The sequence below is a fragment of the Diplotaxodon limnothrissa genome, linkage group LG17 (genome assembly GCF_057381915.1).
Source record: "Diplotaxodon limnothrissa isolate DT_005_m linkage group LG17, D_limnothrissa_male_GT1.1, whole genome shotgun sequence".
Taxonomy (NCBI): Eukaryota; Metazoa; Chordata; class Actinopteri; order Cichliformes; family Cichlidae; genus Diplotaxodon; species Diplotaxodon limnothrissa.
In genome coordinates this window covers 23,265,698-23,284,039 of record NC_140612.1, presented here as the reverse complement: position 1 = coordinate 23,284,039, position 18,342 = coordinate 23,265,698, and the positions used below count along the sequence as shown (strand labels likewise).

At 43.1% G+C, this 18,342-nt stretch overlaps 1 protein-coding gene across 1 annotated transcript; it reads right to left on the bottom strand.

Annotated features, from left to right (window-relative positions):
- Positions 1-14,273: 14,273 nt before the first annotated feature.
- Positions 14,274-17,708, bottom strand: LOC146614997 (uncharacterized). The gene has a single exon (XM_085375526.1). It carries the CDS (start codon positions 17,706-17,708, stop codon positions 14,373-14,375), a length of 3,336 nt encoding a protein of 1,111 aa, XP_085231652.1. The 3' UTR covers positions 14,274-14,372.
- Positions 17,709-18,342: the final 634 nt, after the last annotated feature.

Here is an 18,342-nt window from a genome sequence, read left to right as displayed (position 1 = left end):
ATGACCGGTTTAGTGTTGGGTCAGTGATGGTCTGGGGAGGCACAAACCTCTACAGGCTGACTGCCATGAGGCGTTGGGATAAAATCCTTAGACCGCTTATCAGTTCCTACGCTGGTGAAGGTCCTTGGTTCCTCCTGGTGCTCGACATCGCCTGGCCTCTTGCAGGAATATGTGAAATATGCAGGCAGTGTCTGTATGATGAAAGAATTGACACTACTGATTGGCTAACCTGAACTAAATCTAATAAATCACTGCTGGGACATTATGTTTAGATCCCCTAGGAAACCATTCATTGTCTCATTAGGAACACAGTCCAACATCACCCAAGCCCGTGGGGGCTGTACAAACTGTTGAGTACCATTCTGAGTTGCTGCAATGAAATTCTGGCAAAATGGACTAGCTTGGCGCATAACTTTTTCACTTTAGTTTCAACTTTACTGGCTTTAGCCAATAGGTTACCTTTCCACCCTTTTGTCTACAAATGGTTAATTCTGGCTCCAAAGAAGCCACCTTGGCACAGGCGAAATGCTAACTTTGAGGCTCAAAATGTGCCACCCCCAAAAAGTCGATGTCATTGTGGGTTTTATATCCAGTCTATGGTGTTGATCACTCTTTTTTTCTTTCACTAAACTAGAGAAGCAGGCTAACATTATAGCTCAACGAAGAGGGTAAGTTACATCCTGCCATGGGTACACAAATGTTTTATTCTGCAGTTTATTTGGGTAGGTAGGTGGAATTTTACTAGACAGAAAAGTTCTAACATTAAAAAGATGCTGGCTTAGATTAATGGGCGATCTGGCCTTTAAAAAAAACAACAACAATGAAGAGATTAAATGGTTTAGCTCTAATTCATTCAAACATTTTGCAGAAACGTTAAAAGTTTTCATGCAAATGTTGGAAAAATTCCAATAATTGCAAGGATTACGTTTTCTTTTTATCTTGTTTGAGCAGAAACTGTCATAATCACTTACACCGCAGGACACAAAACTCTCCTTTGAAAGCCAGGATGACACCGATATCTAACAGTAAAACCTATTCACGAAACTGATCATATCATCTCATTAGATTCAGTTCATGTTGAGGTTTTCTCAAAGACAGCCAGCGTAGCGTGAAGCTATGTGTCGTCGGCTTTGTCTGAGCGAGCGTTTTGTTTGTGAGAACACTTACATATGTCTTCTACATTGTGGGTGTGTATGCGTGTGTGTGTCTGCCACTCATGTCTTGGGTTACTGTGTTTCTGGCTGTATGATAGATGGCTCAGCCCAGCCTCAGAGCCCCCAGCCTGAGCTGCCGGACAGCATGTCACTGCCAGTTTCCGCCAACTGTGTGTGCGTGCATGTGTGTTTGAATATGATGATGTCTACGATTCTGCGTGTGTGTCTGGCCAGTTCCGACCCCCTACTGCAACAGGATAGGTGGGTAAGGATGCCCTGGCAGTGTGTTTGAATCAGTGTGTGTGTAGTGTGAAATGCCCGAGGTCCACATCCTGCTGAGCGTGGCGGCCCCAGCCCTTTCCTGTCCAGACCACACGTCTAACCAAAACCCAATGTGTCCTTATGTGTATCTCAGTGTGTACCAGTCTGTGTGTGTGAGTGTGTTCAGTAAGCTCTTTATTTAGGGTCACAACTACAAAGGATTTCCTTATGACATAAATATTTAATCTGTGAATATGTGACGAATATGTGACGAATGTGTGACGAATGTGTGAAAAAGACATTTTCTTAAGCAAAACTACAACCAACAGTTCAAAACGCCCAATATATCCATTGACTATTTTATGAGGATGATTTAAAAATAAACATAGCTGGGTTAAATATTTGGACATAGACAATTTCTTTTATAACACTGGATAAGCACATTGTCATGATAGATGAATTCTTAAGTGTACAGATACTTTATACTCAGATTCAGCTAAAAGGAGCAAAGGTGGCTCAACAGGATTTAAAGGTAAATAAGTGAAATATTCTGTCTGCAGCGTTTGAGCTGGATTTCATTTGATGAAGACAAAAATATGAAAGGAAGATTCCTATAAAGTTGTCCCCCATATTGAATGTTATACAATAAATGGTCATGACTGGTTGGTATCTGGTTCCTGGAGGCTCAGAACAAACTAACATTATTAGACAATAAAGCCAAAAATATATATTTAACAATGTAATCATGATGTAAATAATCTTTAATATGGGTCAATGTGATTGGATAGTTTTTTCCTTCTTTTTTTATGTATCCTTTAAGTTTTCTGAACTCTGTTGCTTTTATTTTGAAAGGGGGAAAGTGGTAGGTTAAAAGAAGAGGAAAGACAACAAGGTGAAAAAGTATCTTCTTAGATTTGGTCTCATTAGCACATGTGGCCTTATGTGGGTTGTGTATGTTTAGTGTAAGTGTGTAACCTGGCAAACCTGCTAGCACAGCACATGGTGCATTCCGGTGGTTGTGTTAATCTCATACTTGTGAAGGAAAGCAGTACTGTTAAAGTGTGTTTTGCAGGAAATGAAGCATAATAAGTTCAGTCATGCTTAAATTCAGTGAGTTAAAACTACATTTCACATGTGATTATATCCTGATTATTTTGCTATAAGAGCAACTGTGTGTACCCTCTTGATAATGTAAACTCTCATAGCAGAATTGCCATCTGGTCAGGATGTTAATGTGTGGTAATTTGTTGGTTTTGTTTACTTTCATTGGTGTTATCGTTTGATCAGATCATGTTATCGTTTGATCAGTGTGTTAAGCTTATTTTGTTGAACTATGATTAGAAATTGCACCATCACTCTGCTTCTCTAGCTTTTCATAACTGGCTTACTTCCCAGTGATGTAAATTAAAAAAATGCCCATGTTTGAGTCACTATTATAACTTTTACATTTAGCAAATACAAACAAAGGAATTCATCCTATGTTATATAGTAGGAACATTTAGTTTTGCATTGTTGAAGCCTGATTCCTGGTTATTACAAATATAATATCACACATTTAATAAACTACCACACATTTCCAGGTAATCATGGCACTTCTTCGAGTTTACTTTTATATGTTATTCATATGGAATTAGATAGAAACAACATACTATTTACACTGTTTCCTTCAAACAAAAACCGCTGGGGGCATAAGCTATGATTAAGTCCAGCAAAAAATGGTAAGAGTATCCTAATATTTATGATATTAATATTATATTATAGTTAGGCGATTGCTTCCACATGTAAGTATATGAACATATTACCTTGTTATTGCTAGCAGGTTATCATATTGTTACCAAAATATACTGTTAGTAGTTGTTTTGCATTAACACATTGGTTCATTTCTGTATTATTACCCCCATTTTTTTATCTCTTATTATCCAGTTACATAAGGTTTAGTGTAATATTGCTCAGCTATAACCACTGTTGATACAGAAACACAAAGCATTTACACGGCACTGCTTTCTGAACACAGACAGAAAAATCACTTAGATGTTACCATGTGCCGCATAACCATAACTGCTCAACCATTTTTGGCGCGACAGTGAACCTGAAAGATAAGAATGATTTTGTACTGGGCGTCCAGTCTTCCTATATGATACGTTTTTTTTTTTTTAGCTTGCTGCTTTATGTTTTTATCTGGTGTATGTGTTAGCAGTGTTAGCTAACAGTTTCAACCACTTGCTAAACTTTCAGCTAATAATGCACAACTTGTCTTCTTAACTTTTTTCTAGTATATTTATTTAACAATTTAATTTGTTTATCTAACTTGTGAGGTAATTTTTAAAGGCTAATGGATACTTTTGGCAAACATTTTTGCTACTATTAATTATTAATTATTAACTGTTAGATTAGGCCTAGCTTGGTGAGCTTCCGCAGCATTGTAGTTATGATTATGGTCATTTGTACAGTCTCTATGTATAAAAATGTCGCTGCCTTCTCAATTTTTGACTCAAACCCTTGAATTCAAGCTGAAAGTCTATAATAGAAGTGCATCTCAGCTGATTCAGTTTAAATGTATTGTAGCTAATGCTAAACAAAGACAGAAAAAAGATGTCCAAAGATTTCTGGACCTATATGCAAATCAGCATTTACCATTTCAGCTGGATAACCTCTGTTATTAACAGATCATCAGATTTGTAGTAGAATTATTTTGTGACTTGAATAGTGAAATGTTCCTTGTCCTTTTTCACATCTGCATTAATTCTCAAATGTTTTTTAGGACACTGGAAGAACCAGTTAATGAATGATATGTGTTTATCATTCCAGAATTACATTGTGTGATTGTCTAAAGCTCCAGAACAAGGATTAATGAACTTTGTAGTGATATTTTTTATATTTAAATTCCAGTTCCCAGCTGTAATATTTATGAATCATTGAGAAGTTTCTTTCTTTTAAAGTAATTCCGCAAGACAAGAATAGCTTCTTCCAGGTCTTCTTCTATTTTTGCGCTCCAATGTCTCTTCCTAGTTGTTGATTTCTTTCTTAGAATAGGTTCAGAGATTTCCGCCGATAGCACACAAACAAACGGCACCTAGAGGAGAAGGAAAAACATGTAGTCAAATCCTGCCCCCCTCCTCTTCTCTCCTCTTCTTCCCTATTCTTCCTTCCTCTCTCCAGTGCTGCCAGCAGACAGTGTGTTTCTCAGCGTAGTGGAGATTATAGCTGGGAATGACAAGCACGCTGTCTGATACCATATCCGCTCTGAATTACAGATCAGCCCTTTTTAAATGATAGTTTAAATACTTGCTGCAGGCTGCGAGTTTTCACAGGGTCTTATTTCATTGTTATTATACTAGTACCATATTTTTGTTAGAAAATCAGTGTTGGCGCTTATTTAAATGAGGGAAAGTGGAAGCCGATATACACTCCAGTGTGTTATTTTACTGTGCCACTTTGGAAAATCCCTGCCTATACCCACCCCACTACCCCCCCCCTCATACTTCTCAGATACACTCGCCACCCTCCCTATTTTATGTGTTCTTGGTGGGAATTAAAAGGGAGCACAGTGAAAAGGACAAAAGAGAAAGGACAAATTGTAATTAGTTTGATTTTTGTGTGTGCGTTTGTGCTTGGCTTGGAGGTTTGTGGAGCCCATTAAGGGTTAGATTGTTAGACTGTTGCTTTGATTAGCTTTCATATAGCGTTAAATGCCAGTGTGTGTGTGTGTGTGTGTGTGTGTGTGTGTCGGGGATGCAGGTTGAATTGTTTCACTGTCTTTCATTTTGATCACTGAATTAATGTGTAATAGTGAAAAACTGTCCCCTTATTTTCTTTTTTTTTAATGGAGACAGGCAGGTCAGACTGTAGAGGGAGAGGAGGTGCAGTACTCCTCATGGTGTGCTGGGTGGCGCTCTTGCCCCAGTGTTGCTCCCGCTTCTGGATAAAAGGTCCCTTGGTTTCAGTCGCAGGCTCTGAGCTCTTTGTGCTTTGGCGTTTCATGATGGGATTCTCTGGAGAGCAAAGGATGGAGAACGACACTCCTTCCCCCTCTAACCCTCTCTCTCTCTCCCTCTCTCTCTGTTGGAATACACCCCAACCTTGACATATTGAGAATGAAAACGACGGTTCCACATCCCATGCTCGCTTGTTGACAGCGTTAACGCTCTTTTCATGTGTGTTTTGATAGCTGAAAATGTACCATATTAGAGTGTTAGGAAAAATTATGTTTAGTATGCGTGTTTGTATGTGTTTACCAGGATGTGCGTTGCCTTCACATAACAATTTTTATTTTTAAAACAGAAAAATCTTTTGTTTTGGTGGGCTTCCATGCACTACACTCCCACAAACACACTAATTGAGCTCCTTGTTTGTTTATGGGGTCTGAGAGAAAAGTATGTTAAATAGGCCCAGGGGATAGAAATATAGCCAGTGGGGCTAAAGCAACAACTGTAGCCCTTCCAACCCTTTTCTCACCACTGTAACTGTTCTAACTAGTGCACCAGTTGTCTTTCCTTTTAGCCTCTCGTTCGTGTAAACCTGCAGCCCCTGTGCACGTACACCCTCTGACACTGATTTTGCATTTCAGTCTCATGGTCAGAGTTGTTAAACACATCTGGATTGCCTGATCTGGGTCTGTGAGAGCTAATATAATAAAAATTGTACATGATTAATTTTGGGACCTTTGTACCAAATAAATAAAACAAATGTTATCCAGTGTATCCATTGTAAAAAGAATACAGTGTATTTTACCCTCACACAGTGATACCAAATGAGCTGCAGTTATCAGAGAAATATTTTAGATACTTGTGGGATCCCACGCGCTTGATGTAATGCTTTCACTTTCACTAAGCCAAGAAACTTCAGTTTGTTGTACACGTCCTTAAACTTAGCAAAATAAGTTGTTGTGGCAAAGTAGTTGGACCAACATAATCTAATCTACATTTTAACCCTTAACCTAAATCTTAGCTGCTGCAGCTGCAGCTCAAACCCACCAGTAAAACCACAAAGCTTGCACTGGTCTCTAGTCTTTAGTCACTCAAAACATAAAAAAATAAAAGTATAATCAGCCCACACAAGCTAACACATGAGAATAGCCTCATATTTTTGCTAACATCCTAAAACAAGCGGATATTAATAGCAACAATGCTAATGGATATAGTAACAATGCAGCCATTGAAGCACTATTGCGTGCATTAAAGAGAATAATTACTATGATAACAACGTGCGGTATGCTAACGTGTATAATTGAAAGCATAACATTAACATACATAATTTTAATGAAAACTGCATTATGTAAAGCTTGCACTGGCTGCAAAAACAATTTATATTAGAATGAGTCTTTCACATGGCATCTTTCACTGCATTGTCACATAATATCTGAGGGGTTCGACTCTGACTCAACCAAGTCTGTTTTGAAACCCCTCAGTCTGAGTAGCACAGTGAGCAAGTACCAACAGTGGAAACAAACCCTAACCCTGGCTCCAGCGAAGTCCTGCTCTAATGATGCTCACTTCCCCCTTATTTGTGTGTGTTTGTTTAAATGTTGCTCTGTGCGTTTTCCCAGCACTGTTTATACCATAATTGAAGCTGTGGCTCCTTCCTCCCCTTATGAGAGCGATTACACAGTGTTTGCAAAGGTATTGGAAAATATTTTTTGAGTATCTTCGCTGTATACTTCTGCATGTGTTGACCTAGATTCGTTCAGAGCTAATAATGCGTCATGTGGTCAATGCTTCATTTGTTGAGTGGTTTAATGGTTTCAAAACTGTGGCATGCCTCTTCAAAATGGAATGAGTTCATGAAATTTTCTCAAAGTGCAAGACAGAGTTGAGTGTTGTTTTTTTCCGCGGTAGTAGGCTGCCTGTGTGGGTGAATATATGTGCAGTATGTTAATTTTTGAGTAAAAATGTGCTGATATCTTTATAGTTCAGCCCAAACAAGACAAGGTGGTAAAGTTAAATAGGTGGAAAAACATCAAACGGGTCAAAATTAGTGACCAATATGTGATATTTAACGCCCTTATATGAGTGTGTGTGTACAGCAGTGACTCATCCATTGATTCCATAATACTATGTGACTTGACTTGTGTGAATGCTGAACATCAGCAAACACATTATGGCATCAAATAAGGCAGACTAGCCTTTCCCCTCCGTCTCCTCTCAATCTCATCACACCATTTCAATTTTCCCTTTCCTCCTTCCTGCTCCTCTTATACTCCATCTATCTGCCGCCGTCCTCTCACCTCTCCCTCAACTCCTGCTCTGAGGTTTCATTTCCTTCTCCTAGACTTCATTTTCTCTCCTGTTTCCCTATTTTCCTTTTTTTCTTCCCCCCACCTCTTACACAGATAACAGACGACCCCACATCCACATGCACAAAACACACGCATGCATGAAAATTATTAAAAGCGAGATGTATACAGTACATGAACCGATACTTGGTTTGAACCAGCACATACATGCTGTATTTTTCTGCTGAAGTATGGATCGCCTCGGGGCCTGAAATGAAAACCCATTAAATCGGACATTTTTCACTTTCCCTTGCATATTGTCACAGCTTGGTGAGAGCCTTGAATTTTCTAAAAAAATGTTGTGTTTTTAAGCCCTTTAAGGCAAAAACCCCAAAAACAACCTGTTTTAAGATTTAATAAAATGTTGTTGTTTTTTTCTTTTTTCGGGTTAATCCTGAATATTCCGAGATGTTACCTCCATGCTGAGAAACACAGAAGATCTGTGATCCCTGGCTCCTATAAATGGCTTTGGATAAGACACAGTTGCTGTGCAGATTATGCTTTCCGTGTGTTTTTACCAACTAACTTTAAATAGGTGCTGTAGCTTGAAAATAACCATAAAGATTGAATTCATGTGGTCACAAATGGAAAATAAAAACATACAGAACATAGTATTACCTTTTAGGAGTTTGGCTACCCTCCCAAGGAATATAGGAAAAAAATAAAAGTTTATTTTGAAAGGGCAACAGGAGGAAAAGGACAACGATTTTTTGCTGGTAGCATCGAGCTAAGGCTAACAATGTGCGTTCATTGGCTAGTTGGTCCACACAGACAGTTAAATGGAGGGATGTCCCCGAATATTTCCAGACACCTGTGGTCACTGACGGATGAAACCAACTTCCTTTGATTGTCTACCACTTGAGGTTTTGTGTGAAATGTCAGACATCTCTCATTTCCTGGGCATCAAATACTGCTGTTTTTTTTTTGTTTTTGTTTTTTTTACCAAAACACCTGATGTCTAGAGATGCATGCAAGGAGGTCTTTGTGGTGTTAAACTGAGTGTGAGAATATTGGGCAAATGCCACCTTTTCAAAGTGTGAAGGAGGCAGGAAGGAAATTAAACACCAGACATTCAAACAGTAGTCTTCTGTTTGTGCACCAATTTAGAGTTTTGCATTTTTACTCAGTGTTGGGTTGGTTACGATTAGCCTTGGCTGTGAGAGCCACGAATGCCAAAAGGCACCTCGAGCGCCTCTCCAGGATGCCCGCAGCTGCATCAAAGTGGCAGTGCCGCATTGTGTCGTAACAGGAACAGGTCAAGGATGGCCATAAAATTAGACTTTCGCATCTTCTTTGTCAGCTTCAGGGAGACACTTTGCTGTCTGTGTAGTTTCTGTAGAGAGGTTACTCATTTCAGTTTTTATGATTTATTTAAATTAAATTTCAGTTTTAGTTACCATTCATAAATTGTAGGTGTATACGTCTGGTTCAAGATGTAAAACCTTTAGAGTGGGAAACAGTCATGTGTCCCCGGTCTCAATGAAAGTGAAACACTTTTACTCTTTTAATTTATTTGATTTATTTACTAATTCATTCTAGTTTTATTTCCCTGGGAGATCTCATTTACAAGAGAGGCCTGGCAATTTTAACAACCTTAAAATGCACTGAATACAACACAAAATCATGTAGAAATACTCAAAACACAACATCTAGGCTAATAAAATCAAAAGCAGTTGTATGTTGACTGTTGTAGATTTCCCACATATGCACTGTTACGATTCGGTGTTGTCAGTGTTTTGTTTTAGGCGTGACGGTTGTGTTTCCTGCTTTACTTTGAAAGTCTGTCTTATCTCAGTGTGTTCAGTTTACGCTTCCTTGTCTCGTCAGTTCTGATGTGCCCCAGCTGTGTTTCCCTCCTGTTGTCCATTCCCTGATTGCTCCCTCTATGTATTTAAGCCCTGTGTTTCAGTTTGTCAGGTTCGCGATCTTCCCCCGGTTGTAAATAGTTTGGTGTTTTGATGTAAATAAATGTCTTATTTTGCTTTGATGTAAATAGTTGTCGATCCTTTCGTTTTGGGATTTTTTTTGTGGAGACCCGTAGTAGTTTTTTTTGTTTTGTTTTGTTTTTCCCTTATTTTTATTTTTTCTGTGTTGCACGCCGGTTGCCTAGGCCGTGGTGTAACATAATGGGGGCTCGTCCGGGATCCGCTGGAGGGTCCGAGGGACCGCTCCAGCCTTCGTCGTCTTCGCTGGAGGGTCCGAGGGACCGCTCCAGCCTTCGTCTACCTTCGCTGGAGGGTCCGAGGGACCGCTCCAGCCTTCGTCGTCTTCGCTGGAGGGTCCGAGGGACCACTCCAGCCTTCGTCCGCCTTCGCTGGAGGGTCCGAGGGACCGCTCCAGCCTTCGTCTGCCGTCGCTGGAGGGTCCGAGGGACCGCTCCAGCCTTCGTCTGCCTTCGCTGGGGGGTCCGAGGGACCGCTCGAGCCTTCGTCTGTCTTCGCTGGAGGGTCCGAGGACCGCTTCAGCCGTCCGTCTGTCTTCGCTGGAGGGTCCGAGGACCGCTCCAGCCTCCGTCTGTCTTCGCTGGAGGGTCCGAGGGACCGCTCCAGCCTTCGTCTGTCTTCGCTGGAGGGTCCGAGGGACCGCTCCAGCCTTCGTCCGCCTTCGCTGGAGGGTCCGAGGACCGCTCCAGCCTCCGTCTGTCTTCGCTGGAGGGTCCGAGGGACCGCTCCAGCCTTCGTCCGCCTTCGCTGGGGGGTCCGAGGGACCGCTCCAGCCTTCGTCAGTCTTCGCTGGGGGGTCCGAGGGACAGCTCCAGCCTTCGTCTGTCTTCGCTGGAGGGTCCGAGGGACCGCTCCAGCCTTCGTCCGCCTTCGCTGGGGGGTCCGAGGGACCGCTCCAGCCTTCGTCAGTCTTCGCTGGGGGGTCCGAGGGACAGCTCCAGCCTTCGTCTGTCTTCGCTGGAGGGTCCGAGGACCGCTCCAGCCTCCGTCTGTCTTTGCTGGGGGGTCCGAGGGACCGCTCCAGCCTTCGTCCGCCTTCGCTGGAGGGTCCGAGGACCGCTCCAGCCTCCGTCTGTCTTTGCTGGAGGGTCCGAGGGACCGCTCCAGCCTTCGTCCGCCTTCGCTGGAGGGTCCGAGGGACCGCTCCAGCCTTCCGTTTCCACTGGAGGATCCAAGGGGCCCGTCCAGCCATCAGCGTCGCCTGCAGAACAGCAGCCGGTGCCGTATGCGCTGGTCATGAATCAAACATTTTCTTTGGGGTTACATGTTTTAAATGTTTGATTTTTGGGTGGGGGGAACTGTTACGATTCGGTGTTGTCAGTGTTTTGTTTTAGGCGTGACGGTTGTGTTTCCTGCTTTACTTTGAAAGTCTGTCTTATCTCAGTGTGTTCAGTTTACGCTTCCTTGTCTCGTCAGTTCTGATTTGCCCCAGCTGTGTTTCCCTCCTGTTGTCCATTCCCTGATTGCTCCCTCTATGTATTTAAGCCCTGTGTTTCAGTTTGTCAGGTTCGCGATCTTCCCCCCGGTTGTAAATAGTTTGGTGTTTTGATGTAAATAAATGTCTTAATTTGCTTTGATGTAAATAGTTGTCGATCCTTTCGTTTTGGGATTTTTTTTTGTGGAGACCCGTAGTAGTTTTTTTTGTTGTTTTTTTCCCCCTTATTTTTATTTTTTCTGTGTTGCACGCCGGTTGCCTAGGCCGTGGTGTAACAGCACACTGTTGTATTAATCAGATAAACATCACACAAAATGACACAAAATCACTGTTTTTGTCTCATTTGTAAGAACACAAGCCTGTATTTTAGCTCCTCAGAACTTCTAGGAAGGTGAATATTCAGAGTGCGTGGCTGCTGATTCCCACACTCATTCACCTTTTCCCACCACCTCCGTGTGTGAAGCCCAAATGAAACAGAGATATTCATGGCTCCTCTCCACGAGCATAAAGACCTGGACCTCCTGCCCTGGTCATTCAATTAGCCACAGTGGCCAGTGTGAGTGTGATTCTGTGTGTGTGTGTGTGAGAGTGCAAACTATTGCCCTGTCTGAGCAGCCAACCTCAACTAAGGGCCAGGCTCAAACACCGGCTTAAAGCTAACCAGGTCACAGCTGATGGTGTGAGAATCAGGGCTGTGCACAGTTTACTGTGTGTGTGTGTGTGTGTGTGTGTGTGTGTGTGTGTGTGTGTGTGTGAAGGAGAGAATGAGCTGAAATCACCTTTCTATATGTCGGTGAGCATGCAGGTGTGCTTTCAGAAAACAAAACCTGCTACCTGACAGTTTTCCCATGATGTCACTGACAGTTTGCAAGGTGTTAAATGTGTAGTACAACTGGAGAGTGTGTGTGTTTAGTTTATTTTTAATCCGGTTTTATTTTTTCACCTTTTGCTGTGAGCGTACGTGCTGACCCTGCCGACACCATCATGTCTGTCAGCGGTGTGCGCGTCTGTTTTCAGAGGCCGTCAGGCTACGCTGACTCTCTGCTGTATGGTGGTTGAGTAATGAAAGCCCAATAATGTTGTATCACTCTCTCCTAAGGCTGCAACATAAAGGCAAGTTATGACTGTTTAAGCTTCAGCTGCATGGCAGTGTTAATAAGGCATTCACAGGTAGAGTGGAAGTTTATGTTTTTCTGTCGCAATACCTGCTAAGCCCTCGCCGTGATGGCTGTTTGTTTTAGTTCAGCACCAGCCTCTTCGTTGGCATTAGAGTGTAATTTACAGGAAATGTAGGTGTAAGAGGAGGCTGAAATGTGGTGACAAGTCGCTGAACTGCAGTTCCCAAACATTAGACTGGTTTCAAATAGGTCAATAATGAAACAGCTGAATGTGATTTGCCTAATTAAATGCATTATTAATTACTAAATTATCATTAAGGGTTAATTTATGGTAGGATTTTCATCATTACCTAAAAATACCAACAATTTTCCCATTAAAACCTGTAATCAAGAGCCTTTTGTCTTTTTATTATCCAAATTACTTTACTCTGCCAACTTTAATCCTTTAAATTTGTTTCTTTAATGCGCAAAGTTTCCAAGCACCCTTCAGAGACACTTCAGAATGTTACTGTACCCCTGCAACCACACTCAGTTACACTTTGCTTTAACTGGCTGGTAGAAATAACACCTCAGCCCTAAGCTGTGTACGAAATGTTGCACTCAGGTACGTCTCTCATGCCACGTGGATGTTTTAGCACTTTAGAACTCTGCTCATGAACATTTACAAAATTTACAGTGCTCACAGGCTCCATAAGATAGAGACACTGATTCTAACACACAGTAATTGCACCTCAGGCACGTCCCTCGTGAACTGCCACAGTTTCAGCACAACACACGTTGTGGTGATTATGAAACGTTGGATCACACACAATATAAACCCTATTACACCCAGCCAAGAAATAGTACCAGAAATGTTTTTCTGACTCTAGTAGATTTTTTCAATTATTGTGAATTTTTAGAGGTGTAGTGATCATCTACAATAGCACAATCACACATTATCACATCATTGGTTTTTTTTTTTGGTAATTTAAACAGAAATATGAGTAAAAATGCTGACAGGTGGCTTTTCTGACATTTCGACAGAGCCCAGCTGGTATTTCCTCTTGTCTTTACACTAAGCTGAGCTAGCTAAACGGCTGCTGGTAGTGACTTTTTGTACTACAGATATGAGAGTGGTGTGAATTTTCTTATGCAGCACTAATTTTCATAGCGAAACCGCAAATGTTGAACTGTTTAATGATCACTTTTTTTCTTGTGTGATTACTAGTATTTTTCCATTCTTCACATGATTACTTCTGCTGCTTCCTGTGGCTGAGTTAACAGCATGAATGTGAATTAACTATATTATAAAATTAATTATTAATTATGAAACTATGGCCTTGTGTGGAATCCACCTGCCAGAATATAAGTTGGTACATCCAACTTATATTCTAACAACTTAAAATATCGTTAATTACTGTTACTTACTGTTACTTACTGTTACTTACTGTCTTAGAGCAACTGTGACCACATCATTTTCTGTAGGATTAATAAATTATTCTGATTCTTACTCTGATTCAGCATCATTTTAAGTGAGAACAATTTTTGTCTGTAACAAACAATTTGCACGTTTATCAAGTGCTCTTTTTTTTAAAATCCCCGTATAGCCAGAATATCCCAAAGTGGAGGTCACAGATCCATGGTGGACAGCAAAGTTACTGCTGGTTAAATAAGTTGATGGGATTGTTGCAAAGCAAACAAACCCTGCTTTTTAAAAAATTTAAAAACGTTATAATTAAATAGTCACATCTTGCATTTAATTCTTCGTTATCTGAGCTGGAACCTCTATGTAGCAATGCAGAGGCAAAGGTTAAAGGCAGCAGTGGCAAAAGGAAAGCTGTTAATGAAGGATCGACATTAGGTGCGAATGGAAAAACAAAAAACGAGTACTTCATCATGGCCTGCAAAAGATTTCAGAATTGAAACCATAGTATACTTTAATTTGGAAGTCACTATTTCAGATAACTAAATAAAAACGTGATTTAGAGTTTGGAAATTAATTGCACTTGAGTGGCGAAAACTTTGTCAAATGATAACACTTTTATTCATTTTGTATGATATTGTGGTATAAAATTTCTACTACTATCTACTATAAAGACACATCTCCTGGATGCACTGGTACGCATCTTCAGTGATGTATCCTAGGGTCATCAGGTGTTTCGGGTCTCACAACATCATACACCCTCGCCCAGGCGACCCAGCCGGGGGTGATCAGGCCCCGACTTGCGTACCAGTAGCTACCCACGGATCAGCCCTCTTAATCCACAGCCACCTTGTGGCTTTCTCTGCCGCTTCACTCACAGCCTGGATGGCCCTCTTCTTGGCTGCCCCAGCCACGCCCAGCCGGCCTAGAACTTTGCAGAGTGATCGTCCTGCAAAGCCCCTACAACCCACTTCTATGGGCTCATAGAAAGTCTTCCAGCCCCCTCCCCTGCACTCCTGCACTAGTTCCTGGTACTTTCCTCGTTTCCTTTCATTAGCCTCCTCAATCCGCTCTTCCCAGGGCACTGTGAGTTCCAGCATGATCAGCTGTTTTGAGGCCTCAGAAATAATTATCAAGTCTGGCCGGAGTGATGTTTCTGCAATGTTCTGAGGAAACTTTAGTTGTTTACCCAGGTCAGCCTGTAGCTGCCAATCAGAGGTTGTGTTGAGAAGGCCAGTTGTCAAATGTGGGCGCCCCTGGGGTTTCTCTCCAGCCTTAATAAAAGAGATTGCCTTCCTCGGAGCATGATGATGCTTGCTGATGCTGATTGCTGAGGCAATCTTTTCAGCAACCACTCTGAGCACCTGGTCGTGCCGCCAACGATACCGACCATCGGCCAGGGCCCTTGGGCAGCTGCTAAGGAGGTGTTCTAGGGTCCCTCTTCCAGAGCACAGGGGACAGGCAGGTGTCTCGCTCTTTCCCCACAAATGGAGGTTTGCTGGGCTTGGCAGAGTGTCGTATACTGCCTGCACTAGGAATCGGATCCGGTGGAAGTCTGCCTGCATGATGTTTGCCCAGGTGACCTTGCGCTGCAAGGTGCTCTCCCACCTTGTCCATGCTCCCTGCCGCTTAAGGCCTACAGCTCTGCTTACTCGCTCCTCCTCCACACCTGCTCGGACCTCTTCCTGGAGTAGCTGGTGTCTCTCCTTTCCCTGTGCCCTGCTGACCTGGGCCTTTGGGATGTACCCCAAGCCTGCTCCCCCTGTTGCTAAGACCCCCATTAGTGTTTTCTGCCTTAGGCGTGACTCCGCCACCTCAACTGCCTTCTCAGCCTTCCACTTTCTTCCTGTCCTTACCTCAATGCCTGCTGATGCCACCTTGCAGTCTTTAGAATCTCTGTACTGTAGGGCTTCTCGTGTGCGAGCCACCTTGAACTCTTCTGTGAGACCACTGAAGGGTAACTGCACGCTGTTGCTTGTCCCATACAAGGCAGCACTGGTGAGACTGCGGGGAAGTCCCAGCCACTTACGAAGAAAGCCACTGATCTTTCTTTCAAGGGATTCCACAGTAGTTATTGGAACTGTATAGACAAGCAAGGGCCACAGGATTCGGGGCAGGATGGAATGCTGGTAGATCCAGGCTTTAAATCTTCCAGGCAAGCCGGACTTATCCACCTTAATAAGCCACGCTCCCAGCTCCTCATTTGCCTTCTGGATAGCAGTAGAGTCTTTCAGGCTGGAGTCAAAGAGTTTCCCCAAGCTCTTAACTGGTTGTTCCGTTATGGATGGAATAATGGTTCCTGAAATTGAGAACCGGAACTTGTCCGTCACCTTGCCCTTCTTCAGTACCATCGATCTTGACTTGGAAGGTTTAAAACTCATCCTTGCCCATGAGATGAGTCTCTCAAGACCTTGCAAGATCCACCTACACCCGGGAACTGATGATGTTGTAATGGTGAGGTCATCCATATAGGCTCTGATAGGGGGCTGACGAACACCTGACCTTGTTAACGGCCCTCTGCACTCCACCTCCGCAGCCTTTACCACCATGTTCATTGCCAGGGCAAAGAGCGTAACTGAGATGGTACAGCCTGTTATTATACCTTTTTGGAGTCGGTGCCAGTCTGAAGTAACTGCCCTAGAAGTGACCCTAAGCCTGAAATTGGCGTAATAGTCCAGGATTAGGTCCTTGATCTTGCTGGGGACGTGGTGGAGGTGCAAAGCATGCTCAACCAGTTTGTGTGGGATCGACCCATACGCATTAGTTAGGTCCAGCCACAATACAGCTAGGTCGCCTCTGTTCTCATGTGCTTCTCTTATAAGGTGTGTAACTACACCAGTGTGCTCTAGGCAACCAGGAACTCCTGGGATTCCCCCCTTCTGAACTGATGGATCAATGTAATTGTTTCTAAGGAGAAACTCGGTCAATCTCCGGGAGACAACGCTAAAAACCTTCCCCTCCACGCTCAATAGCGAGATACTCCGAAACTGGTTTATGTTTTTCGAATCCTCCTCTTTGGGAATCCAGACTCCCTCTGCGCACCTCCACTGATCAGCAACTCTCCCTCTCCGCCATATCACCTTTAAGATCTTCCACAGGTGGCGGAGCAGCTCTGGGCAGCGCTTATAGACAAGGTAGGGTACGCCACTGGGACCTGGGGAGGATGCTGAGCGGGCTGCTTTGATGACCTCACACACCTCCTTCAAACTTGGCTCCGTCAACTTGAACTCTACTGATGGTGGGGCAGGGTTGATGAGAGCTTTGTTTGGTCCCAAGTCTTGTTCCCTCAATGGGTCACTCGTGGTCTCATGAAGGAAGTTATTCACCTCCTCTGCTGAGCACTCCAACTGCCCGCTTCGCTTGACCCCAAGCAATTGTTTGGAAAATCGAAAGGGATCAGCAATGAAAGCTGCACGTTTCCTGGCTCTCTCTCTTCCTCGCCTCCTGTGCCATTCTGCTCTACGGAGGGTAATCAGCTTCTTCCGCAAGATGTTATGCAGCTCCTCTAAAGCTTGCTTCTCCTCCGCATCAGCGTTCTTGAACTGCTTCTTAAGGCTCCTAAGCTCCTGGCGTGGTTGATGAATCTTCATGGCCCTGCGGTTCATGGTGTAAGGGGTCTTGTTGTTACACTTCTCGATCAGGCCGAACCTTTCTGAGGCGTAGCTGACTATGATGGTGGTCATTGTTTTAAGCCTGCTGTTGGCACCTCTTTTGGCCACAGCTTGTATGATGTTGGAGACATCCTCATCAAACTTCTGCCACTCGCTCTGGCTGCTGGCTGGGGGCCACTTAATCCGCTGTTGTGGAACTACACTGCTTGGATTGGAAGAGTCCTGTGCATGGAGGGACTGGGCTCTGTGGGGTGCCTCCTGGCCGGGCTCCTCCTGCGTCTCACCAGGTTCAGGACCTGTGCGTTGCACCTCACTCTGCCGCTCCAAACATTTCATTCTAGCCTGATGGACCTTTAGGCCACGCTGGTTCTTGCACAGCTTGCCGCAGATACATGTCTTACTCGTAGTCCTTTCCATTGCATTAGTCGTTAACCTTAAGTCCGTCCGATTGGAGACCTCATTCTCCCCCCCTCTCGGGGTCTCCTGGGGGTATCTTTCTTTAGGGCTTTCCATAGCTTTAAATAATCTAAAGAGTACTTTTAACTACTTTAGCAGGGGAAATACTCTAGTTTAAATTAGGAAAGTATGACTCCCTAATGAAGATGAAGGTACTTTCTCAATATCAGTAAGATTTAAAAATACGTCAAACAAAAGCATGACTCAGTGCCAATCTGTGGTGACATGCTCTGCTGTGCTTCTGGGCTTCATTTCCCAGACAATATCAAAGAATGTGCCATCGCGTTCATTGGAATTCCTGTTCCTGATGTTTGAGTTTGTCTTTTCATTGTCATCACCCTCATGTTTTTCAGTATATTCCAGAGAAACTGAAAGAAAAATCACAGCTTCATGTGTGGTTTTCCACGTAAAGGGCCCTGTAGAAACACATTATTTCAGTATGAATCTCAACATGTTACAGAGAACTTTGATAAAGAGCATGTATTCATAGTGAAAATTACACCACCCTGTTACTTTTAATGCCCTGATCGAAGTTGTGCGAACTTGAACCCACAAAACCAGCTTCCTCTTCCTCAGTGACAGGCATTTCCTACCATCAGAGACCATATAGTGTGTGTTTCTATAGTTTGCCATTTCCAAAGTTGGCGGAGTGTGAAGACATATAATTGCTTCATGAAACCTAACTAGGTGA

Coding starts and splice junctions, on each gene's coding strand:
- LOC146614997 (XM_085375526.1), bottom strand. CDS start 17,708: ATGGAAAGCCCTAAAGAAAGATACCCCCAGGAGACCCCGAGAGGGGGG.